This window comes from Balaenoptera physalus (assembly GCF_965194825.1).
Source record: "Balaenoptera physalus genome assembly, chromosome: 4".
Classification (NCBI taxonomy): domain Eukaryota; kingdom Metazoa; phylum Chordata; class Mammalia; order Artiodactyla; family Balaenopteridae; genus Balaenoptera; species Balaenoptera physalus.
In genome coordinates this window covers 115,244,021-115,271,497 of record NC_138891.1, presented here as the reverse complement: position 1 = coordinate 115,271,497, position 27,477 = coordinate 115,244,021, and the positions used below count along the sequence as shown (strand labels likewise).

The 27,477-nt window shown below is 34.6% G+C and overlaps 1 protein-coding gene across 12 annotated transcripts in view; it reads left to right on the top strand.

Moving 5' to 3' along the window:
• Positions 1-27,477, top strand: part of ROBO2 (roundabout guidance receptor 2) — a 1,245,885-nt gene that overhangs the window by 1,147,183 nt on the left and 71,225 nt on the right. For all 12 annotated transcript variants that reach the window (XM_082460293.1, XM_082460300.1, XM_082460302.1 and 9 more), the window contains exons 9-16: positions 93-264; positions 4,819-5,024; positions 9,254-9,335; positions 9,767-9,929; positions 11,533-11,699; positions 14,875-14,996; positions 22,657-22,888; positions 25,915-26,039. In XM_082460293.1, the coding sequence (XP_082316419.1) occupies positions 93-264; positions 4,819-5,024; positions 9,254-9,335; positions 9,767-9,929; positions 11,533-11,699; positions 14,875-14,996; positions 22,657-22,888; positions 25,915-26,039 (1,269 nt within the window). The remainder of the gene's footprint in view (positions 1-92; positions 265-4,818; positions 5,025-9,253; positions 9,336-9,766; positions 9,930-11,532; positions 11,700-14,874; positions 14,997-22,656; positions 22,889-25,914; positions 26,040-27,477) is intronic.

Genomic DNA, 27,477 nt, shown 5'->3' with positions numbered 1-27,477 from the left:
CCATATTTCTCTAACTGCAGTAGCTGTTGTTAATATAATTTTCCTTCTGAGTGAGAAGAGATTTCTTAGTAACATTGTGTTTGTTTCCACAGAACCTGCTTTTCCCAAATCAACCCCAACAGGCCAACAGCAGATGTTCTGTGTCGCCAGCCGGGGACCTTACAATTACCGACACTCAGCGCTCGGACGCGGGTTACTACATCTGCCAGGCCCTAACCGTGGCAGGAAGCATTTTAGCAAAAGCTCAGCTGGAAGTTACTGATGGTGTGATATTATTAGAATTTGTTTTCCGAAAATAATGATTTTTATTTCAAAACTATGAAATTCTCTGACCTGTTAGTTAAATCCTTAAAATTAATGCTTATCTTCTAAGTTTGAATCTAGGTAAAATAACATTCTTAATAGTTTCTAATTCTCCCTGATTTAATACCATTTACTTTCCCAAAGAAGAACATCAAACACAATCTATTTTATTCTTAAAAATATAGTGATGCATTATTTTAGTGAAATAGAAATAGGAATGTTAGCTGTATATTTTTATTCAGTCTTGTGCTGATATGATTGCTTCTAATGGATAGTAATAATCTTATTTTACTAGAGGAGAGAGAGATATAATCTTTATTATCAGTGGAAACAGAGATGACTTTTCACTTAGCCAATCACATTATGACATCCTATGATGTGTCAATTATACATTCACTAAGTTAAATTAATTAAATACCTTCCAAACTACAAGTGGATGCTAAAACTATTTTTTTATTTGTATGTATGCACTACAAATCTTAACTGAAGCACCTGATTCAGGTGAAAGTTGAAGACCATGCAGCACTCTTCATGTCTGATTTTTTTTTCCCAAGAGCTTTTTTGTCACAATTGACACGTAGGGAGTTTTAGATATTTGTGAACCTCTGAGCATTCTTTTAAGCCATATTCTTTGATATCTTAAATTTAAAAAATCTCTCTTGCTCTCTTAGATTTGTGGGGTTTCTGATTCTCCCCACACCCGCACCCTCCCACACTGGGTTCTGCGATAAAAGAGCTTTGGGCTGTGACCTCTCTGATTCTCTTCTTTCTCTGCTGAACTTTTATACAATTCAAATTTACATGTAGATTAAAAGGTCATTTAAAATTAATAGAAAGGCAGTATTTTTTAATGTCTGCCCATGGTATTGCCTGATTCAGCGCCATGTCAGGAATGGGAATAAATAGAACAGACAAACATTAGCTGAGGGGATATTGAGTCGTTAATGGCCATACCTGCTGATGCAGCAGAGATTTACTGCTATGGAACTGAAAGAAGTCAGGTTCAAGGGTAATAGTGCCAAGAAATTCTTCCTTTACATGGACAAGATCATCGATCCTTCAAACCTCCATATTTCTTTAAAAGAAATAACATATAATTATTAATCTTTTTTAAGTTCCTATGTTTTCTTCTACTAGGAAAAAATGTCTAGAAACATGCACTTGGAAAATAAGGTATTCTGGCCAAAACCTAAGTTTTATTCTATACTACTATGAAAGATTCCAAATATAATGCTGAAGAACTCCACTATAGCTGCTTATGGTATTTTACAAAAGACAGACTTTTTAATGTTCCTAAATGAAGAAAGTGTTATGAAGAAGGCAAACCTATTTGTAGAAAACAAAGTTGATGATTTAGAAGAGCCAGTTGATATGACTGATGTGGTTCATGAAACAGGTGGATATTCAAAATTGTGCCTGATATAATGAAAAGGAAAACTTGTTTTGAGAAATTAAGTTTGTTGTTGACATAATCTCTCATACCAGTAGTAATTCTAGCTTTGGTTCTGTGGTCAAACTGAAAAGAGTGATAAGGAAATTTAAATCTGATGACTGAGATGTCTGTGAACATTTGGTTACAAGTGGCTTGAATATTCATTGCTACATTGATTTTTACTTTCGTAAGCAATCACAAAGTCAAGATACTTTTGCAAGAACGTTGAATGGAGGTTATAGAGTTATTGATTTTGACAGTAAAGAAATCTAACTTCAAGACCTAAACACACACACACACACACACACACACACACACACACATACACTTTATTATAAATAACTGTCTCTAAATATTAACTTGCCACATTGGCCGATGACTTCAGCTTTTATTCATAGTTTTGAATTTTTCAGACTGGTTAACAGTTTAATAATACGTAAGCCATCATTTTCCTTTTGAACGTGTTGCTTGGTATGATCCAGGGCAGTTTAGAGCCAAATGAAATTCCAATGTAGAATGAAAACATATGTCATGTTCAGAAAAACAAGCAAAACATCTATAGCGATGTTTCTGTTGTTACATTTTTGTACTTAGACTCCTTTCTTGGAAATATTTTTAACTCAAGTGTTCACATGAGATGAGATTGTTAATGGTGATGAAAGGTGCTGTTGAGTGATAATTTTACTTATTATAGGTAGAGCTAAGATCTTTAGTACACTTGAATTTCAAAACATCCCTTTAAAAGACCTTCTTATTATTTCATTAACACTGTTTTTCATTTCTTTTCTTCTCTTAGAAAATTAGAAAATTGTAATGAGAATTCTGAGTAGAGCCAATAGAATCTAAAAGGACTGGAGAGAAGAAATGTACAATAGATGTCACATCATGATCTTATATGAGTGGTTTATTGAGGATTCACAATGCGTAGTTAGAGAAAACCATGGAATTGTTCACAGATCACTGGAAACCCTAAATGTTCATTTAACCTCTGACCTTAGTGTCATGGAAACTTGTGGTCATCTTTCACCCATAACATCCTTGAAACTGAAAGTTCTTTCTGGCCAGGAGATTTTCGGTTACTTTTTTGATCAAATTCATTTAAAAGACAATGAGCTACTCATTTGGGCAGTAAAAAAGAGAAAAAAGAAACTAATTGTATGTCCTTTGCCCATATATAATGATTTCAAGGATATGACAGTAAGAGCAGGTTATAAGAAGTTACCTGAATTCTATATAGATATTTAATTTGAAACAAAGAAGTAACATTATATAAAATTTAATAAATAGTTTCTTCTCTGGTAATGCAGACCCATTTTTCTTACTGAATTTTAAAATTATTCATAATGTTTGGTCAATTGGCCTTCCATTTTTGACTCAGAGAGAAAATAAATTCCACAAAGCGTTCAACTTGAATATCTGTTTGCACAATTATTGCCAGATATGTCAGAATTGGTATAATATTGTGCTTTCACATTCTCTGAAGATTATTTAATTTACTTCTAAAATGAAGAATTTGATCAAGAAAAGCAGTGAACTAAATGGATCTAATTTTTATTTGCAAAGAATACACAGAGAATCTTGTTTTCCTTAGGTTTTTATAAGGTTTTCTACATATACACACATTTTAATACATATTTTGATATAACAGGTTTAGGTTGATTGGAAGTCCACTCTATCCTGACATGCAGGGGACCTCTATTTTAAATCAAGATCAGTTGGCTTTCTCATGGTAGCCTCTAAAAGGACTGTTTGATTTAATGTCTTTCCCCAAAACTGTGAACTCTACAAATAAAAATGCATATAGATTGAGAAATATATAAACATATAAATGGGTATTTGTAAAAGCTGGTAGACAAACGAAATTAGAGCATTAATAAGCAAAATGACTTTTTTTGATTATGTACATAGTAATCCAAGATGACCTTCTTGAGAAAAAGCACTCTTCACAGTTGCTTAGCAATAATTCAGATTCAGCATCTTTTTCTTTTTGTGGAACTTATCTATCTATCTATCTATCTATCTATATATATATAAATATTATATTTGTTATTATTATATATTATTATACATAATAAAGAGCATATTTGGATAATTAACCAAAACCTATGAGAAGTTTACAAAACTTTCTCTTAAGAAATCCTTTCTTGGACCTGGATATATCAGTTTCATTATGAGATGGTCTTCTAATGAATTGTAGATGAAAGCCTGCCTCCAATTGATTCCATATTTTCATTACCCATTTAAATATTACTATACATTCTGATACACTTCCTAAATCATTATATAATACTTCTAAAGGCACTGATGGTACTGCTACAAATCAATATTCAATTAAAAAAAACACGGTGAACTAAGTTTATGAAATTATGGAAACTTTACTCAAATGATCACAAAAATGAATATATATGTAAACACAAATTTTCATGAAAACGCTATTTTTGTCATGTCATAAATATGGTCTTTAGATTTTTTTGCTTAAATGTATAGACTAATTAAATTATATCATCCACATTATATTACTCTAATCTAGAGCCCAATATCACAATTTTAGGACTAAATTATTTATAGTCTAATATTTTAACGTCATCAAAATATTATAGTCTATATAAATAAAGCCGGCAACTGGTGCTATGAAGGTAAAATTATGTATTACTCATATATTTATCATAAAAGCAAAAGTGAAAATTGATTGTACTCATGTGATATTCCACAGGCTTTCTTAAATATGCATATGAGGGATAAAATGGCCATTTTGCAAATGATTACCATAAGCTCTCAACATTTTAATTTTAATATGATTAAGCCTTTCTAAGGTGTCAGAATTTATCTTATCATCATCTTAATTATAGGTAACTCAGAGTAAGTTATAAATATAGTATGACTTCAGTAAAATATGTACAGGTGTATGTATAGTAATTATAGATGATAGATATATAATGGATGTAGAATATTACAGAAAAATTATAAGTAATATGTATGACTTTGGGGCTTTAATCTTACTTTTGATATAAGACTACTGATGATATAAAGACTACCAAATTTCATAAAATTAAAATATCCTGAAAAATATCTTTGTCCTTTAGTTTTGACAGATAGACCTCCACCTATAATTCTACAAGGCCCAGCCAACCAAACGCTAGCAGTAGATGGTACAGCATTACTGAAATGTAAAGCTACTGGTGACCCTCTTCCTGTAATTAGCTGGCTAAAGGAGGGATTTACTTTTCTGGGTAGAGATCCAAGAGCAACTATACAAGAACAAGGAACCTTGCAGATTAAGAATTTACGGGTAAGTAATGTTGGATTTGGATTTGGATCTTCATCTCAACAGAAGTATGTACTTCCCTAGGGAAAAACTGTGTTGTGAAATTAAAATCTTACATCCCTGCATAATTGCTGTACATTTTATTATAGACCCTGTTATTTCTTAATTTACAAATGACAAATTGAAATTAGAGGGAAGTTCATTGTCCTTAAGTTAATTATAAGTTCATAACAGGCCTAGAAACTTTTTATTCCTTCATTCTATCCTATATGTATGTAATCAATGGAACTAAAAAGGTTAAACACATAAAGTTAATGATAGTAATAGTACGTTTAAAATAATTGAAAATGAGGAATGCTTCTGATTTACTCTCATGAACAAGGGAAGTTCGTAATGAAATGTGGATAAATTGGCTCAGCCAAACAGTTATGTGGAAAATAATAAAGAGATGAGACTGATGACTGCATAGGAAGCAGGTTTGGCTAGTTGGTAAAAATATCTTACAGTTTAGGTAAAGTTGCTGTGCAGTTTAGATTTAAATCTGTGCACAAGAACAAGCCATTGCTGGTCTTTTAACAGAAGATGACATGATAGAAAATGACCATTCCTGCCAACTTACCAAGTTAGACTTGCTTCAGGAGCAGCTCAAAATAAATGTTTACTTCTGAATATTGTATTAGCTATCTACTGCTATGGAACAGTATTAGCAAACACTTCACAACACTTGTGTTGTTAGGCTCAAAACAACACATGTTTATTATCTCATATCTTCTGTGGGAGTCTGGGCATGACTTAGCTGGGTCTTCTGCCCTAGGGTCTCACAGAGCTACGGTCAGGGTTGTAGTCTCATCTGAAAATCGACTGGGGATCAGTTTGCTTCCAAACAACATAGTTGTTAGCAGCATTCAGTTCTTAATGGCTATCAGACTGGTGACCTCAGCTTCTTGCTTGCTGTTGACTGAAGGCTGCCTGTGGTTCCTTGCCATGTGGATATTCCCAATATGATTGCTTGCTTCCTCAGAGTCAACAAGGAAGAGAGTCTTTTAGCAAGACAGGATTACAATCCTATATAACATAATCACAAATGTGACATCTTGTCACCTTCATGCCATATTCTATTGGCCAGAAGTAAGTCAACAGGTCCTCCACACACTCAAGGTGAGGGATTACACCAGGTGTGAATACCAGAAGGATGTTATCATAGGGGCCACCTGCCCTCCACAAGTATACTCAATTCATTCAACCAAATATAGAAAGCCTCCCCTCCATGTAGCAAGCGCTATGCTAAAGCTCAAGAGTATGTCAGAATAGTCACAAGATTGGGAATGAGGGCCAGAATTAGGGTGGTTGATGTAATAGTACATGAAGAAAAATTGACTGAAAATGATTCAGTGGAAGAACAATTAGTAGCATCTGGTATCTAGGTATAAATTGGGAACCAAGGTGATTAAGAAACAAACGAAAAGATGTTGAATTTTCCCATTCAGAAGCCTGAGGAGGAAGATAAAATATTTTTATTATGTGTATTTTCAAATGATCACAACGGGGAGTGTTTTTTTCTTACAATGTAAATTATTTACAATCACATGTTTATCAGATGTATAAAATACGGACACATAACAAAAAGGAAGAATGACTTTTTTGTAGTGTGCACATGCATACACAAACACAAATCTTTAATTTGTTACTATAATGAATGTATATATTTTTTACTTTAATTTTGAGATAGGCATTAATTATTGCTCTAAGTAGACAAAATGCTATCAAATTCAATTTAAAGAAAAATAAATTAATACAGGTTTTTAGCCTGTCTTTTTATTTATTGTAAATTAATTGTAAACCTTCTTTGGACAAAATGGGAGTTATTAAAAAATTAATGCCAGCTCTCCTTGAGTAAACAATTTGACCTCTCTCTTTGAGCTAAAGGCAGACTTCTTGGGCCATGGAGGTTAATGCATTTCCACTGTACTGCTGAATTAAAGGGTGTGCTTGAACAGTCAAGACCCCCAATAGTGTTTAAAAGAAGCAATTAAAGGTGGGTGCTTGATGATGTCAAACAAAGTTTGAGCCCCTCTGTCAGACTTCTGAGTAGTCTTTCTGAGATGCATACTCCTGGGAGCTTGTCTGCAGCCAACTACACAAGGAGAAAAGTAGGTGAGAGAGTGTGCCAGCACATTAGTCTTTTTCAAAGCACTTGATTAAGGACAAAAAGAGAAGGATGGAAAAGATATGAAGCACTCATGACCAGAGAAGACATTATTTAAAGTTAAAGGAATAAAAATGAATATGGTGATGAGGATGGTGATACAAGAGTGAGCTTTAGCAATATTTAGGTTTTCATATCACTTTTGATAAACTCCATAATGAAAACGTTGTTATTTTTTCTGTAAGATGACTGTCTTTTACGGAAATAAAATATTTTACACTACTTCACTGATACAGTCAAGAGAGGGTTTCTGTAGATCATATTCCTTTACGTCTTACTTTCTTTTCCAGTACTTAATGCAAGGGGGAAAAATAGTGTGATGAACACTGTGTTCTCGTGGTCCAGTAATTGGCAGCTGAATCCGTTTCTTTTGAGAAGGAGAATATTCCAATAATCATAAAAACCTACTACCACAGCTAACGTCAGACTTGTATCTCCACACAATGACAAGGAGATGCAGTTAAGAAGCATTACCTAGTATTCTTCTTTTAGCATTTGCACATAATAACAAGTGCTACATTTTAGTTCAACTGCTATAATAAAATGCAAATTTTTTACTCTTTCACAGACCATATTCAAATGAACATCCCATTAAAATCCAACCTTGGCTCATTATATTTAGTTTGTGAGTGATGCTTCTTAAAAGCAAAGATTTCTAATGACTGTAATGCGTGCACAGCCGCATTTGAAAAAATGGCTCTTTCTACAATGGCTATCCCCCATCATCCCTCGGTATAATAGAAGACAATTGTACAGAGATAGTATGGCAAAGAATGACGTGACAGAGTAATTTGAAACTTAAGTTAAAATACATAATGCCATTTAAAATCAATTAAAATTGTGGCACCGCAGTAACATCCAGGCACTAATGATTTACCGGAGAATCAGTTGTGGAAGGTTGAGTCATCAATACACTTACATTTTGAACCCAATAGATATTATATTCCATGAACTCCCAAATTTTATCAACAATTATTCTCGCGCTCATCGTGGAATTTTAATTCTACATCTTCTGCTTTGCCTTATTCTGTTTGGTCATCAGTTTCTCTTCCCAGTCTCACTTTTCCTTCACCCCTAAACTAACGTGAATGAATGTTGTTTGCAATTTAGGTCCATGGGGCTCAACCACAGGGAGGAATTTTGATTTATGTATTACTGATCTTGAAGTTTTTGTTAAGGATATATCACGGAATCTTCTGCCTTTTAACATTTACAAAAGGGAACTCTTGATTATATTGTCAACTATTCCTCAAAGTCTTTTGCCGCTCTTCAATGAATAACAAAAACATTTTATGTAATCAGTGAAAGACAGTTTTTAGTATGCTTTAAAAAGTGTGATGGATTAGATGATTTCTGTGACCCTTTCAGCTCTCTATTGCAATGATTCCATGGGTATCGTTTGCTTGTTTTTAATGACACAACTTTATTTCATTCACTGTTACACTGCTACAGTTTTAATAAAAGTGAGTACTGCACTCTTTAAAAGGAAAGATATAGTTTTCCTTTTTTTTAAAAAAAAATTTCTTCTTCACTTTTCTCCATGTCTTTAAAAAAAAAAAAGGTCTTCCCCCCTATTATCTCAGTGCTTATTTACTCCTGTGTATATTTTATTCTGTGAAATACAGTTTGTTGACGACAAAGAGGACAGCTTTGCATTACTGATCTCTGAATGTTTATAGGATGCTGAAAAATTCTGTCCTGAGTTATCCAAATCTAACTCTGACACAGTGAAGCACCAACATAAGCTGGAATTAAAAGATAAGGGGGTTGCTGTGGAGGCAAATAGAAAGACAACTAAAGTTTACAGACAAATAGCATTTAGTTGTAGAAATATAATAAGAATCTTTGAATCACCATTATGAATAAAATAACATGATATGAGCTTATTTTAATATTTTATGTGTGCATATGATTGACTCTAATGTATAATTTGGACAGCCAAATGATATATCACATTTTTACAGTCAAGTGTTGCCTTGTTGAGATTGAGTAATTATTCTACAAATCAATTAAAACAATTTTATTCTCTCCCTTCTATGCACACTAGATTTCTGATACTGGCACTTATACTTGTGTGGCTACAAGTTCAAGTGGGGAGACTTCCTGGAGTGCTGTGCTGGATGTGACAGGTGGGTTCTTTGTGAACTATTTTAACACAAGAAATCTTGAGCCAGTTTCAGTGATTAGCTCATTACCAAATAACAAGTTAAAGAGAGATCAGTATTTTAAATATATTGAATGTAAAAACTAAGCTTTACACCACTTTTTCACTTCTATACCTCTTGGTACATAGCATTGCACATATGAAATATGATACATTTGTCCTTAATAATCTTATTTTATTTTCTCTGTCTAAAGAACAAGCAATTCTAGTGATCATGTGTGAAAGTAAATATTTACTAATATGTAGGAAAAAACAAATATTCACTTATATACTTTTGATTCATGAAGATGAATTGCTCACTGTCTATTCAAATTCTTTAATAGACTGTTTTCCTTTTAAGCATCTTTGTCAGCTTATGCAATCAGAAATGAAGCTTTTTCTGTTTGTCCTCTCTAGAGTCTGGAGCAACAATCAGTAAAAATTATGATTTTAATGACCTGCCTGGACCACCATCCAAACCACAGGTCACTGATGTTACTAAGAACAGTGTCACCTTGTCCTGGCAACCAGGTACCCCTGGAACCCTACCAGCAAGTGCATATATCATTGAGGCTTTCAGGTATGAGGCAGTTCCTTTTCTCTCCATTGGGTTTTTGCTTTAGCTCCTATATCCTAAAATCTCAAGTGAGCTGTCCTGCTGTTTTATGCTAAGGACATGCTTAATGAGTGCATTTTAAGAATTTATCTTTTATATCTGACTTTATTCAAGAATAGACTTTAGTTTTATTTTTCATTCATACCTTAATTATAAGATTAAATATGCATTATCCATGACTACGTCTATAGGGATCTAGTTATGACATAATCACTTAGCTCTTGACCATTGTAGGGATTTATCAGATGTGAATTTTGGCTTTAGAACTAAGCAGAAAATAATTTAATTAGGCACAGGCACTTTTTAAGTTATGCAACTGTTATTGAGGCGTGGAAGCTTGGAATTTTACTTCCTAATAATTAGAGCAGAACCTAAAATAATTCCAGTGTTTTATGCTATATATTTGAATACGTGTATTGGCTATGCCTAAGAGAATATTAAAAACTACAATTAAGTGATTGAGTACATGCACTTCTGATTGCTGAAAGGAAAAGATATGTCCAATTGTTATTTGAAATAATTGCTGTCAATTCAAGGATATAGACTATAAATTAGCAAATACTAGTATAAAATTGTTTTAGGAGAATTTGAAAAAATAGTTGTCCTAATGGGAAAATGTGGCTTCATATTTAGTTTCAATGTGCTTCTGTTTGCCATTATAAATATAGTGATAGCCTCTCTCCTTTATAAGCATTAGGACAAATCATCACTCTCATTTTAGGCTTCCCTAATCTATTAAAGTTAATGATCGATATATAGTTTTCAAATTTCCAAACAGTGTTTTTCTATAAGTTTCATGCTTTGATGTAAAAAGACTTCTGAAAAATAAACAGACAGCCCTGAAAATCACATTTCCTCCTCATTCTAAACAAAAGCAACATTTGACCTTAGGCAAAGTGCTAGAAAAGGGCATCCCATCTGCAGATGACCGTTAAAGGTTCCACACATACAGATTCAGAGATATTTCACCATTCCGAAGTGATAAATCACAATACTGTGTAATGTACAATTTTATTAAAAAATGTGACCAAGGGAAAATATTCATTACGTGCTTCCTTTCTTCTTTTACAGATATGTAGTTTTAGAAGGCTCTATTATAATATTGCATGTGGAATTGATGCAAAAGAAAACACACCTTGTAACAGGAAAATGTATTGGCATAATTTACTCTGTAGTCCATTTATTCTTTCTACAGGTTAATTCTTTTCAAGGTATATATATATACATTTACGAGGACCATATTTATTGTATAAACTTGATGTTGTGATCTTGGCCTCTGTTCCTTTTACAGGTATTCATTTAGTGGCTGCTATGCTTTAGCAAAGGCCTATCACATCTCCTGGGCTGAGTTTAATTTTGTTGTGCATGGCACTTCCGTTAGGTGGGCTCGGCTTTGTTGTTGAATAAACTGAAATCATCCAAATGTTTCATTTATTGGGCTGAACACTTCAAGCGTTGTGTGTGTGCGTGTTTAATTTTCAGCCATTAACCTTTGTCATTGATACCCAACTCCATTTCCAAGACCCTTATGACTGCTGTTTAAATGAAATTTCTGTTCATGTTTCAGCCAATCAGTGAGCAATAGCTGGCAGACAGTGGCAAACCACGTAAAGACCACCCTCTATACAGTGAGAGGACTGCGGCCCAATACAATCTATTTATTCATGGTGAGAGCAATCAACCCCCAAGGTCTCAGTGACCCAAGTGCTATGTCAGATCCTGTGCGCACACAAGGTAATTTCAATAGCTGTAAACGTGACTGTTTCTAGAAGGAGGCATTAAACAGATCTTTAAGGACAAAGGGGTTGCAGGACCAAAGATAAATGTGTCTGCATTGCTTATTATGTTTCACTAGACCTGATCCAGTGAAAGAGAAGAAAACTTGTTGTTCACCTTGGTGAGTGTGTCCTCTTTCTGGACCTGTCAGGGTCTATTTAGTAAAAAAGAAGCAAAATAATTTGGTACAATTACATAGTAAGTTTAATTGGGGCTTAACTGTAGGGCTTTACTATATTTCAAAAGAAGGAAAAATGTTTCTCCTTCTTTGAAATTAATTGTACAATAGCAAAAAGTGATCTTCAATGGATAAAATGCCCTGTTAGGGATATCAAAGTTACTTCCTCTAGTTCAGGAATTGTGTTTTGATAGTGCAGTGGGTCTCAAGGTGTGGTTCCCACAGAAGCAGCATCTGCATCACCTGGGGCGGGGGGCCACATTCGAAATGCAGATTCTCAGGCCCTGACTCAGAAGCTCTGGGGATGGGGCCTGGCAGCCTGTTAAAGTGCCCTCCAGGAATGTTCATGCTTAAGTTTGACAAGCATCATTACAGTGTATTTTATTAAACCACATGTTTAAAGGAACAATTTGTTTCAGGAAGCAGTAAATCAAGCTTTCTTCCCGAGGTATGCAATGCTTTTGACTAATAAAAAAAAAAAAAAAAACCCACCCAGAATATTATAAGATCAAAATGGAAGATTTCTCATCTCATCTTTCATAGCCTGCCTCTTCAAACTGAGAAGTTGCTGCAGTCTAGGGGTTAATATGGGATGTTGAATTATAATTTTCCTTCTTACTAGTAGATGAAGGGAATTAATAAAATAGAAACGGTGGCTTTATTATTTGTTACAGCTTACTTCCCTCAGGGTTCTTGAGAAAGGGTTAATTATTTCTTACTTGTAAAAGGCTTTGAACAAGATACTTATAATTCAAAGTAGTATTTTTATGCTATGAAAAGCACCATACAGCCATAAAATATTATTATAATTACAATGTAGTTCAGTGATGGTAACTAGCATGCTATTGTAACAGAGAAGGGCACCTTAAAGGAATCAAGTCAAATAAAGTCACCACGTGATTTTGCAACGTTGCTGACATGATGACAGTCAAGGGAGGAGGGGATGCCACTTTGCTATTGTTCTCTAAGCAGTAATGTGATTAATTTTCCATAATGATAAAGGGCCTGTAGGTAAAGAACCTGTCTCAAGAGAAGGAAAAAGTACAACAAGGAATTTGACGACCTGAAACTGTTTCTATTTTACCTTGCCTGGATCCAGTTGCTTATAGTGTGTCTGAATTTAATGAGTAAATTAAATTATTGAACTTGAAAATGAAGAGGTGTATGGTTTTAAGTCAAGAAATTGTAGTACCCAGATCATTTTTACTTGTGTAAATAGAAGTAGTCAGTTTTTCTGCATAGCTGCAATGGAAGGTGGGGAGATCACAGAGTGGGGAAGACTTTTGGTGTGGTTAAATCCAGTGGCTCTTCTTGATCATTCAGTAACAGTGCCAGTCACTAAATCTTGACTCATAAAATAACTTCTTGGTGAAAAGGTCAACAAAGATTAATGAAAACTTGCTTGTGATCTGGCTTGTTCCAGTCGGGAGACTATGTAGAGAAAAAGACTTATGTTCCCTTAACAGATATTTAATAGAAAAACTCATGTTTTATGTCTGAATGTCAGGATCATTTTTGACACCACACTTTCAGCAGCTTTGCATTCTGCAAAGCACTTCTTTGCAAAGAACACTTGGCTGTGTGAGCTCTTATTTTTCAAAGATATTAAATACTGTAGAATTTAGCATTTTTTGATTTCAGCAAGGCAGCAAGTACTTGTACCATCAATATCACAGTAGATCATAGATATATCAGCAAAGATTAATAGTATTCACATGATATTAATAATATATATACACACATATATATATGATTTCTAAATCAAGTAAAACTCACTGTGTTGTTTATGTTAAGGATGAAAAATAGTGAAACTGGAAAAAAATTACCAAAATGTAGTCCCCAATTATTTATGTTCCAACTTAAGTTAGTGCACCCAGTTTAAGTTATGGCTGAGACATGCACTTAAAAATATTTTTGCAAGAGTGTTGCATTGTGGCCTGAGAAAATAGGAGAAAACAAGATTAAGAAAATAAATCATTTTAAGTTGGACTTCGTTCCTTAAATAAGGTGATTGAAGAAAAAAATTCAACGTAACATTGCAGTGCACCAGTTAAAGAAGCTGATTTGAGTATGTGTGAAATTCAGTGTTTGATGTCAATTTGATGGACTTGGACGTCTATAACTTATCTTTTTTCTTAATGGACACATAGGATGTAAACCATTGTATGGGAAATAGAGTAGTATTTAGGCAAATGGTGAATAAGGGGTCAGTCAGAACAGTTTATGGCTGAGAGTATATCATTTTAAACATTGCAATTCTTTCTACCTCCTACCCCCTCCATCACTTTGAAAAAATAGCAGCATGATTTTTTGTCAGATATTGGAGTACTGTTCAGAATTTATTACATAGAACATTTTATCAGTATTTTAAATTGGTCAGTCAAAATTATTTTTGTGAATTTGGGAGGGTTCTTCCCCTTCTTTCCCTCATTTTGTTTACTTTTAGTAACATAATTCACTCCCAGTCCCCCCGATTACTTTCTCTTCCACACTCCCAGGCTGAATAGGTCAAGGAATAGGAACACACAACCTACTAACTGGGGAAAGGGATTGAACAAATTCCTCAACAGTAATTTTCAGACCTGGCCCCATTAACTACTTGGAAAAGTCCTTCAACATGGCAACATCTGTGTGAAACTGATGTTTCTAAAGAAGTCTTGCAGCACATACTTCATCCTTTAATAAGAAAATAATAGATCTTTCACAGCAGTGTACTGAGTGGGGATAAGGGGTTGCATACACTTTTATTAATATTATTTTAGTGAAGATAAATATCAGTTCTCAGATTATGTTCTAAAATGGTGGTACGTATATAAATATGCTTTAACGTTGTTTGTCCCAAGGGTTCTTAATTTTTCCCCTGTAATTATTTCTAATGGCATAATATTGGCTTATATAATGTGTATTAGAATTCCACTGTTAATTTTAAAAAATTGGGAATGGTTATCCCTGTAGATATCAGCCCACCAGCACAGGGAGTGGACCATAGACAAGTCCAGAAAGAACTCGGCGACGTCCTTGTCCATCTTCATACTCCAGTTGTATTGACTCCTACCACTGTTCAAGTCACGTGGACGGTAAGTTTTTAAAGACTATCCTAATGGTAGTCCCTTTTACTCCTTGAAGAAAACAAACCAAAACAGAAAAAGACAAACAAACAAACAAAAAAAGGAGCAAAAACACTCACCATTTAAAGTCAAGGTGTAATCAAAGGCAAAGAAGAAAAAAAATAGATAAAAGTGTGACTAGAGTAAAAATAGATCGCAATATAAACAATACGATCTGTCTCCTGGATTTTTTAAAATTTATTTTTATTTATTTATTTGGCTGTGTTGGGTCTTCGTTTCTGCGCGAGGGCTTTCTCTAGTTGCGGCGAGTGGGGGCCACTCCTCATCGCGGTGCGCGGGCCTCTCACTATCGCGGCCCCTCTCGTTGCGGAGCACGGGCTCCAGACGCGCAGGCTCAGTAGTTGTGGTGCACGGGCCCAGCCGCTCCGCGGCATGTGGGATCCCCCCAGACCAGGGCTGGAACCCGTGTGCCCTGCATTGGCAGGCAGATTCCCAACCACCACGCCACCAGGGAAGCCCTCTCCTGGATTTTTAAATGGCCTTACTGAGATATAATTAACATACCAGAATTAAAGTGTACAACTCAGTATTGTTTGGTATCTTTGCAGAGTTGTGCAGTCATCACCAGAATCTGATTTTAGAACATTTCATCATCCCAAAGTGAAACCCTCCGCCCATTAGCAGTCACTCCTCCATTCCCCTGACTTTAGCCCTTGGCAACCACTAATCTGTTCTCTGTCTATATAAATTTGCCTATTTCTTCCATATGAATGAAATTATACAATATACGATCTTTTGTGTCTGGCTTCTTTCACTCAGCATGATGTTTTTGAGGTTCATCCACGTTGTAGCATTAGTACTTTGTTCCTTTTTATTATAGAGTAGAATTCCATTGTATAGATGTATCACATACATCTGTTTATCCATTTATCAGCTGATTCACCTTTGTGTTGTTTCCACTTTTGGCCATTATGAATGATGGTGCCATGAACACTTGCATACACGTCGACATATATTTTCATTTTTCTTGCGTATACTTAGGAATTGTTGAATTAAACTCTCTGCTTAACATTTGGATGAACTGCCAAAATGTTTTCCAAAGTGGTTACACAATTTTATGCTCCCACAAGTAATATTTGAAGGTTCTAGTTTCTTCCACATCCTTGCCAGTTTCTCTTGCATCTTATCCTGTCCTTTTGATTATAGCTGTTCTAGTGGGTATGCGTGGTATATCATTGTGATTTTAATTTACATTTCTTTAATGACTAGTGTTTTGAATCTTTTATGTGCTTATTGAGCATTTGTATATCTTCTTTAGAGAAATATCTGTTCAAATTCTTTGCCCATTTTTAAATTGAGTTGTTTGTCTTCTTAGTATAGTTCTATAATGTTCTTTACATATTGGATACAAATCCTGTATCAGATATATGATTTGTAAATATTTTCTCCCAGTCTGTGGGATGTTTTTTTACTTCCTTAATGATGTCATTTGAAGCACAAAAAATTTTATTTGAAGTTTTCTTCTAAATATAAATCAATCATCTTCACATTCTTTCAGCTGAATCTCATCCAGCAGTACCAAGAAAAGTATATAATTTTAATAATTTGACATATGTAGTAAAAAAAATTGATGGGTTTTAAGAAGTAGATTGATATTTTAATATATGCTAAGAACATCCAATTCCAAATTCCATGCATTATTAAATGTCAACCTGCCCACTGTTATTTCAAAATACAAATATTTTCATCGCATGATAGCCACTGCAGTGAAAACAAGAAATAGCATAAAAATAGCCATATTACTCATATTAGAGGATATTAACCCTTGTATATGTGTTTGTGTCTATGTGTGTCTGTTTTGTGAAGAGCCAGATAATGTTCTTCCCTGTGCCTAATACAGTTTTTGCCAACTTCTCCTTTATGCCTGAGATCTCTTGCCGCTAAAAATCCATAAGGATGATAAAAGAGCACAGTTTTTTAAAGCCCCCCCGTATATGTGCTAGATCTTGTATGTTGTGTAAGTAATGGTCATTTGAGTTATGGATATCTAGAAAATGTTCACTTTAATTATAATATTAGAATTATATCAATCATAATTAATTAGAAAGAATTATATTAATTAGAAAGTATTTATAATTATGACTATTAGTTTTGTTGTTGTTATTGTTTTTGTGGTAGTAGAAGAATGAGTGTAAGTTAAAAAAAAATGGATTTTCCCCTCTTAGAATCCAGGTTTCTTTAGGGAACTAACTATTTCACCCCTTTTCATCAATTCCCTTAACAAAAGAAGTTGAAAAAGGAAAACCAGTTATTTTTCGTCAGTTCTGAATTAATTATGTTTGAAATATGAAACACAATGAAGAGAATTATTCCAGCGTCCTCTTAATAATAAAACCATTGAGCAAACACAGTTCAACAAGCATTTTTTGAGAACCAGTTTTGTACTAGATGTGGGGAAACACTGTATAAAGAGACACAAATCTGCTTGAGAAAAACGTGGGAATTCTTAATGATGGTACACAGGGATAAGGGCCATAACCGTATGTACACATTTTATAAACACAGGTTTCAATCAAAGAGGAAGTGATTAACTCTATCCTCAGGCATCAGAAACAGCATTATCACTTATTTACATCTATACAGGGAAATATAGAGGCATTATTTATTTGAACAGAGGAAACTAAATTAACATTTAAGGCTGTTTTGTCCAGTTCTATAGATTTGTAAAAGGAAACCAATGCAGACAGGTTGAACAGTGTTCCCAGTATCCTACATCTATTTACAGGTAAAGATAGGATTAGAATTTCCTTACTTTAAACCTGCTTTTTGTGTTTTTCACTTTAAAGATAAACTGTAGGCAAATATTTAGTTGAAAGAAATACCTTTTAACTGTGGAATTTCAACATATGATCCTGGATGGGGCACTTTACTTCTTAAACCAGACCAGTCAAATGTTTAGTGAATACAAAACTGGGTAATGCTTTAACAAAAAATAAAACTATATTTATGTTTTAAGAGTAATTATGATTATTTAAGATTACATTGTTTCCAATTTTATTTTTGATTTAATTTCACATAGACTTATTCTGTTTTCTGCATATAATGGTTCCTATTCTTCTGCTCCCATGAAGGGAGCATAATGACCTCATCATTTTTCCAATGGCACAGAAAGGGTATCATCTGCCCTGTCTCTTCCATCTTTCTGTAGCTTTGGCTAGATACAGCACAAATAAAGCCAAGGAAAGGGTTGTATTTTTAACAACAGATTTTTCCTCATTCTCAATTGAAAAAGTCTTCTCTGCTTTGTTGTGAGTTTTGAAGGGGTTTCTTTTTTAAGCTGCTTCTAAATGTGGAAATTATTTGGGTAAGACTCAAAGTCATTATGTTTATGAAGTTAATCACTTTAAAAGTCACTGAATTTAAAAGAATAAATCAAATTAGATAAAAATTTCAGATCAGTAGTCTGGGAGTTCTTCCAGGAGAGGGACCTTGTCATATTCATCTCTATATCCCAAGAAACTTGTCATTACTAGTTTGCATATCTCTATCCCTCATGAGCTTGAGTTCTGAGAGTCCAAAGTTCATGTTTTCATTTCTTTTTTTTCAGAGCAAAGCATTCATTATGAAATACTTTTTCAGTAACTGTCTGTTGAATGATCAAATCAGTTGTTTTCATACATTTTAACTTTTTACTTTAAAAAAGAAACCATTCAATTATATCACAAATTCCCCATGAATTTGTAGTTACACATGAGATAAGTATGTATTTCAGAGGTAAATTTTAGTGAAATAAATTTAGGCTGGAAGTCAGATCAGTTGCCAAAGAAATTGTAACCAAATATTTCATTTTCATGTCACCTTTTCAACTTGCTAAATGTGTATGTTCTTTGAGTTATAACATTGTTAGTATTTGAGTTATAGACATGTTGATGTTTGAGGGAAGAAATATATTCCCCAGCCCATGTATTTCGATTAGGGGTCAGCTGATATGGTTTATCAATAGTTGGCAGGATTCTATTACCAAACACATAGGATGTTTGGACTGGAAAGACCATCTGCCTGCCCCACAAGTCTAATCTTGAAGCAACAATACTTAACAAAGGCTACTTTCTAAAAATGACTGCTGTTATAATGAGGGTAGGTAAAAATGATGAAAATGGCTGTTTTACAAAGAAAATAGCAATAAATCCCTTATTTTAAAATCATTATTCTAGTTTTTTTGTGTGTGAGTGTTTTGTGTTTATTCAAGGACAAAAAGGATTACAGGCCCCTTGCCCCTTAAACATCACAGCTACTGGAGTTGAAAGAGTGCTTTGGCGAACTAGAATTTCAGAACTCAATTAAACCCAGATCAGTTACTTAGAAGGCTAAGCCCACCAAAGGAAATTCAATTTGAATTTTCAGTATAGATGGAATTTTTAAAATTGAAATGATAGATATTGAGCATCTCGCTTTAAACCTTTTAATGAAAGTGCTGATTTGAGGGCCACATATGGGCCCCCATTTTTAGTATATCCCTTACGTAACAATGCTTTATCATTGTACAGCTCTAAAGCTTGCAGAGTGCTTTAAACTGTATTAGTCATTTAATTGTTCTGTGCCCTTGTAATATGCGTATTATTTGAGCAAACTAAGTAAACTGAGGCTCAGAAAGTTTAAAAGGCTAAGCCGTCACTTCATAGAGACCTTAATGACCTGAAGACCGAAAAACTCTCTTCACTTCACATGTTCCTTAAGACAATTCTTTTTTATTCAGATATCAGAAAATACCAATTTTTTAAATTCTATAAGCCCATGCATGGATTTGTGGCTGGACTCGGATTATAATCAACTCTAAAAGAAAATCCTCCTTCTTATAATTAGAATGTTAATAAAATTAGTGACCAGCTTAAGGTTTAACTCCAAAGTGACCACTTGTCAAAAGGTGCTCCAAAAGTCAGTGCTGTAGAGCACATATCCACTAAAAATCCCACCTATTTTTTAATAGGTAATGTGCAGCATTTTCATTTTTGCTTTCACCTGTAACAACGAATTTCCTTCTGAAAAGAATGTATAGCAACCGCGCAAAATCAAGTTAAACTATTTAGCTTTTAAGTAGGCCATTAGAATACACTGGTTGAAGGCAGTGTACACCGAAGTGAGCAAAGCAATGTTGTGTAGTAAACATTAGCTTCATAAAGTCCTAAACCACTTAATTAATGAAAACCAAACATGGATAAAACCAATTTACCCTGATTTACAGACTCCCTTCATCTGGAAACAGCTGCTTAATGTCCTTCTTAAAAACACAGCTTGCTTCTTTCAGTATTAACAAGCTATTATTGTGAGTTATGTCTTTCTTTCAGTATATAAATTCACTTAAAGTGAATGCAGAGAAGTTTATAAAATGCAAGCTTAATGTTGTTTTAACATATGCTGCAGGGATTGTTTTGAACATTGACAGTTTTGATGAAAGGCATCTCTCTTTGGCTCTCAGAAATTTACCTTTTTGCTTTTTACTTGCCTTGTTTTATAATGTCAGAACAACTTCTGCTTTTCAAGCAATATGTATTTTGGTATGAACACAAACTGGTAGCATGGATGAAGATTCAAAGATCGTGAGCTTTGGTATCAGAACCGAGCTTACTTTTCCTGGACATAACCTCATGCAAGTGTAGCACTAATTCCACAAATCTTTGAGGGAGAGAAAACTGTCAGGTGGGTGAAGGAATTCTTACTTGTTGAGACTCATCTGTGAAACTGGAATTAGCTATACTTAGAAACATACATGCTCATGCTCACCAACTTTATGGATTTTTCTACCTTGGACATTCTAAATACCAAAAAAATGTCCCTTTGTTTCACTGTATTTTGATTGAGGTTCTGTATTTTTTAATTTTCTGTCTTCACTTAAAAAAATAAAAAAAATATTTTAAAATGCTGCAACTAATGAAGAAATGCCAGAAGTTAATACATGAAAGAATACCTTTTGTTTATTATGTGTTAACAGTTGGATAAAGACATTTTTAAAAAGCTGAAGTAACCGTTTCCATCATCACCTTCTTTATTTCCTCTCTCTCCTCACCCTTCCTAAAATGAGGTTATTCCATCTCTTCTCCATTGAATTTTACACTTTATTTGACAGTGAAACATGTCAACTTAAAGGCTTCTTAAAATATGGCTACTAGGGGCTTCCCTGGTGGCGCAGTGATTGAGAGTCTGCCTGCCGGTGCAGGGGACACGGGTTCGGGCCCTGGTCTGGGAGGGTCCCGCATGCCACGGGGCGACTGGGCCCGTGAGCCACAACTGCTGAGCCTGCGCGTCTGGAGCCTGTGCTCCGCAAGAAGAGGGCCCGCGATAGTGAGGGGCCCATGCACCGCGATGAGGAGTGGCCCCCGCTTACCGCAACTGGAGGGGGCCCTCACGCAGAGACGAGGACCCAACGCAGCCATAAATAAATAAAAAAAATAAAAAAAAATAAAATATGGCTACTAAACTATAGCATATGGAATATTATTTGAAGAAGGTACTGTGATAGTTATATTTGTCAAGCATTTCTAAAATATAGCAAGACATTAAAAAAGTTTAAAAAGCTAAAAGTCCCTTTCTCCCTGAAATGAAACAATGGTAACTCCAATAAAAACTCTTCAATAAATGTAAAACGAGAACTTGTTTTTTGATATTTTTTGATATTTTGATATTGGTTTTCAGGTTCCAAATCTCAGATTTTTATTAAAAACAGCTGCTTATCCTCTGTACCTCAAATGAATGAAAGGATCAAGAAAGTTGTCAGGTTGTGCCAATAGCGGGATATTGGAGGAGCCAGAAGTTGATAACTTAATAACTGTCTTTCATTTAATATTTGTTAATGGGTATAAGCTTTTCATATGCATTTAAAACAGACGCTCTGGCGCCACAATTCTTGAGTCTCTTTCATATGCTTTCTCCAGCTACAGGAATTTTACACATTCTGTTCCTACTCTTCTTCCCCTAAATAAATCTTACTTTCCATGCAGATCTCAGCGCTTGTTCTTCTTCCAGGAAACTGTCTCCCCTTCCTGATCACTCAACTTCCTCTCCACTCTAGGCTTTCTTAGCTCCTAGTACAACTCATTCATAATATCTGCGTATGCTTATTTGTTATGAATGTAACCTGCCCATTGTTTGAGTGATCATTAAATAATGCCCACCTTCTACCTGAATTCCATGCACCATGAGGCCTGGGACTGACTCTACTTTCATTCTCCATTTTCACCCTCAGAGTTAACAGAATAACTGGCACCTCTTAGTAGGAACTCAGAAAATGTTTGAGTGAGTGAAGGCATTAGTGAATGAACAAGGGATGAGAATGGAGATTGCTGACAAATAGCACACTACATATAAAACCACAAAAATGAGAATTGTTGACTACAAAAAAGAACAGACGAGCAACAAAGCTAGAAACATTGGCAGGTCTAGGCCTTGACAGGCTTTTGTGCTAATCCAAAGAATTTGAATTAATTGAGTATCTTAGCTACTATGAAGTATTTTTAACAGGAGAGAATGTTGTTCCACTCTTCATTTTGGAAATAACAACTTAGGAGCAACGTGAACTCAGAACTGGAAAAGGATATTAGAAGCAGGGAGATGAATTAGAAAGCCATGGCATCACTTCCATTTGGTTTCAAAAGTTTTTTGCTTTGTTTTTCAGGTTGATCGCCAACCCCAGTTTATTCAAGGCTACCGAGTGATGTACCGTCAGACTTCAGGCCTGCAGGCTACATCAACGTGGCAGAATTTAGACGCTAAAGTCCCGACTGAGCGAAGTGCTGTCTTAGTCAATCTGAAAAAAGGGGTGACTTATGAAATTAAAGTTCGACCATATTTTAATGAGTTCCAAGGAATGGACAGTGAATCTAAAACAGTTCGTACTACTGAAGAAGGTCAGTGTTCAGATTTCTAACATAAACTAAACTTAAACTATAATGAAATCAATTTCTGTTGAAGTTCTAGTTTATCATCTTCCTTAGAAGGGTAGCAGAAGAGATTCTAAAAGTGAATCCAGGAAGTATCATTTTCTCCTTTTATTCTGAGAATTTCATAGAATCTAACAACTCAAAAAAATGCCATTCAAGTAATTTGAATTTTCCTTAAGGAAACATTCGCTTCAACTCTTGTTTTTCAGTGCACTGGAATTTGATTATAATGTTTTCCTATTTTTTTTTTACACATGGATTTAGCTCATTTGGCTTCATTAAAGGACAGGCTAATGGAAACCCAAGTGCACAGGCTGTTCTTTGTCTCTCTTTTTTTGGGTAGGGTAAAGCATGACATTTCCTTTCATAAGCCTCCTTCCCTATGGGCTCTGCCAGTCTGATTCATAATTTCTAATCTGGAAGGCCCCTTGCATGTTTGCAGCAGCATTCTTCTTAGGGACGTTCCCTCTCCCTCTTCCCTTGGTAACTTTTCTTACCTGCAGATACTTTTAAAGTCAGTCTGTGATGGACATGAAATTAATGTTGGTCTCAACCAGTCCATTTTCTAGTGTCTCCTTCCTTAAACTAGAGGTTTATAATGAATGCTATCATCAAAGTACAAAAAATCAGATACCAACTACAATAAATTCCCCCCTTTTCTGCTTTTGTACTAATTTTATGTACAAAAACATATTTCATATAAATCAATATAAGAGCAGCCTTAAGAAAATGTGTGTAGGTTGTTCATGCTAACATAGATGTACATGTTTGACCAAAGAGCTTTTAAATTATACATATCTTATAATAAGCAACACAGAGAAATGTTATCTTCACATTGGTTTACAGTGTGATATACTGACATGAGCAGAAGTGCATATTTTTAAAGGCATCATTAGTCTACCTTTAAGATTTGTAAAGAAAAAAAATTAATAATAGGATCTTCATCCCCCATTAAATTTTACTTTATGTGGATAATGTGTAGAACTAATGAGCGTGGTGGGTAAATTTAATACAGAATGCTACATTTGAAGCATATATTTCCAAAAATCAATTTCACTGCAGTTAGACTTTGCCTCTGGACTAGACATTTGGCACCATTCGGTATACGTTCATCTCCACTTTCTGTGGCCTTCTGAAGGGAACAAATGGAACTCAGCTGGGCTTGTCTGGGAGCAATGAGTGGGTTCTTTCACATCTGTGTAATAATTGACAGGTCAGGAAATAGGCACGGTGTTCTCGCCAAGCCAGCGGTAAGGCAAATGAGAAACCAGTTCTCCAAAATGTTACTTTTCAATGAAGTCTACTTAATAACTACAAAACTGGCAGGCAAATAGTTGGATTGATGTCATTGTGCCACATTTTGGAGCAATGTTATCACACAGAGGAGTGATAAAGAGCAGTATGGTGGTAGCGTGTCTGTGTGTGTCTTACACTCAATGCAAAGATGACTATACCTTAGTGAAATATGTTGTGACAGATTTATCAAACGTGGGAAACTTTAGTGATAGGCTTTTTTTTTTTTTTTTTGGCTGTGTTGGGTCTTTGTTGCTGCACATAGGCTTTTCTCTGGTTGTGGCGAGCAGGGGCTACTCTTCGTTGCGGCGCGTGGGCTTCTCATTGCGGTGGCTTCTCTTTGTTTTGGAGCGTGGGCTTCAGCAGTTGTGGCACTTGGCCTCAGTAATTGTGGCTCACGGGCTCCAGAGCGCAGGCTCAGCAGTTGTGGCGCACGGGCTTAGTTGTTCCGCGGCATGTGGGATCCTCCTGGACCAGGGCTCGAACCCGGGTGCCCTGCATTGGCAGGTGGACTCTTAACCACTGCACCACCAGGGAAGCCCCTATTGATAGTCTTTTAAAATATCTTTTATGTTTGAAGTGTACACGTTTTCAAAGAACTAAGTTGTGTAGTTGTGAAAGCATTGATCTTTTATATGTAAAAATTCTTTTGTACGACAAAATTATCTGAATTTTGCTTTAACTGTTAGTACTTTGATTTGTTTTTTCAACCTTTGGTTTAAATTCAGAGATATGCTGAGAATTGATTAGTTTTCTGGCCAAACTAGTATGATTTAGCTCTCAAATATACTGGATAGGAGATGCTACAGTCCAAAATCATGATTTTTTTTCTTGTTCATCTTTTCTCAGTATGATTATAATTAGTTATAGGAAAAACCATAAAGGAAGCGAATTGTAGGAAATTAAAATCTGTCCATTTCACATTTAATCCAACATGAACTGTTTTCATTTATATCTTCAGAGTTCCTTGCTCATCAATATAAAATAAGTTTTAAATCTTAAATTATGGGTCAATTTATAACAGTTAATTATTTTTCTCAATATGAAAACAGAAGTGTCTTTTTTCTGCATTGGTGAAATTTATAGCTGTGTTTCTGTTTTTATGTATTAAACGCAAACCAGAACAAAACAAAAAGATTGTCAGTAATGCTACCACTCAGAGATAATGACATAAAACTTTGGAATGCATCCTCTCAGAACATTTTTGATAGCAGTGTTTTTTTGTTGTTGTTGTTTTTTGTTTGTTTGTTTGTTTTTTAAAAAGCGAGCCTATTAGAGTCAAAAGAATCAAAGTTCTAGAATCAATCAGACATACCTGGGTTCAAATTCTCCCTCATTGTTTGACTTAGCTAAGTCTTCAGTTTCCTTATCTGTAAAACTGAGATAAGAGTTGTTTTTATTTCCTGAGGTTATTTTGAGAATTAAATCTTACTCTCACCTCAGTTCTGGGCACATAGGAAACATTCATTTGAATGTTAGCTGTTAACTTTATTGTTGAGGACATATTACCATAGCTGTTGTATTTGCTTTGATCTATCCATTATATATAAAGGATTTTTTTTTAAAACTGTCACTGTTAATTCAGAACTACTGGAAACCAGACCTTCTTGCATTTTGTCTTTATATTCATATTCTGTAAGCAGCATTAATGTACACCAAGACTTAACAGTTTGTGTTTATCCTAATCACTTCCTCTGCAGCCCCAAGTGCCCCTCCACAATCTGTCACTGTGCTGACTGTCGGAAGCCACAATAGCACAAGTATTAGTGTTTCCTGGGATCCTCCTCCTCCTGATCATCAGAATGGAATTATCCAAGAATACAAGGTAAGGCCTGGATGAAGAAGGAAAGTTCACAGGTAAAAGTTCCCAGAGAAGTCTCAGGGTCACGTGGAGGGGGAACATTTCTAGTGGCCCTCTTATTGAGTTTGAGTGTAAAGTAATATTTTATATCTTTGTGTGACAGGTAAAGAAGCAAATGCATAGGATGCATAGAACCTAATTCCAAGGTCACAGATAACACAAACTCAGTTGGACAAGTAAACCATAAGAATGCAGTGTTGTTGTTGTTGTTTGTTTGTTTTAATAATGTGATTGCAGAACCTCAGGGATTTAGAGAGACAGGGTACAGGGTAGATAGTGAAGCCCTATCCTAGGAAGTGCCTTTATCTTTGTTATTAGATTTCTGTGTAATGGGACTTAGAACAGCTGTTTTTAAACTGTATTCTCATAAAAAAAGATGCTTCAGGGGTTTAAAGAGTTGAGATGGAGATAAGAGGGTGGGCAGTACCACCTCCCACTGTAAATTCTGCTTTTACCGAGTTATTGGTAAAAGGTTCTGTAAAATATTTCACTTGAAAAAAGGGAGCCATTGAAAAAACAAATTTTGAAAACCTCTTATTTTTCAACTGATGAATTTGTTGCTATTTGGAAACAGTATATATTCTTTGTTTCTTCGCCATCATTTGAGCGACATCACTTAAGAATCACAAGTTGTCTAACTTTGAGAAATAACGTTCTGATTAATTCTGATGTGATTAGACCACATGGGAGAGTAAAACACCTCATTAAATCTTGTAAAAATTCAAAACTATGCTTTTTTGCTATTAATAAATTTTTATAGAAATCTGATAATAACATACTAAGTAGATCTATTAGAAAAGAAAACTAGACACCCCACCTCACCCCAGAAATTCATAGTTGGTATGTGAAATTAAGCTGAATAATTTTACTCAAAACATTGTTACTTCTAGGAAAAAATGTGAAAGTTAAAGTAGAATTTTCCTAAGTTAATGGTCAAGTTACTGAAGCAAATGGACTAAATTTCATAAGAATTTATTTTAAAATTATTCCCATCACATTATAAAGAAATGTGAATAAGAAAATAAGAGTAAGTGCTTTTACAATATCATAATTATATAAAATCAGAAATTTTATAAGTGTTAGGACACATTGTTTTAAAAGCAAAACATTATCTACCCTGGAGTGTGTATGTTTTTTAATGAGTTTAGGATTTTACTTTTATATCATCTAGGACTAAATATCTTCAACTTCTATTTATTTAAAAATTGGATTTTTTTTCACAACATGATAATTTTTCATAAGTTGTAAATTTTCTCGCTCATATGAGATTGTCCTATTTTGGTAAAAATGTGTATATTTTGGTAAGGGCTAAATAATCCTTCACTAGTAACTTAGGTTTCATAGACTAAATAAAAGACATCTGCAATTCAAAGGTATTCTTTTAAAGAAAAAGTTTCAGGAA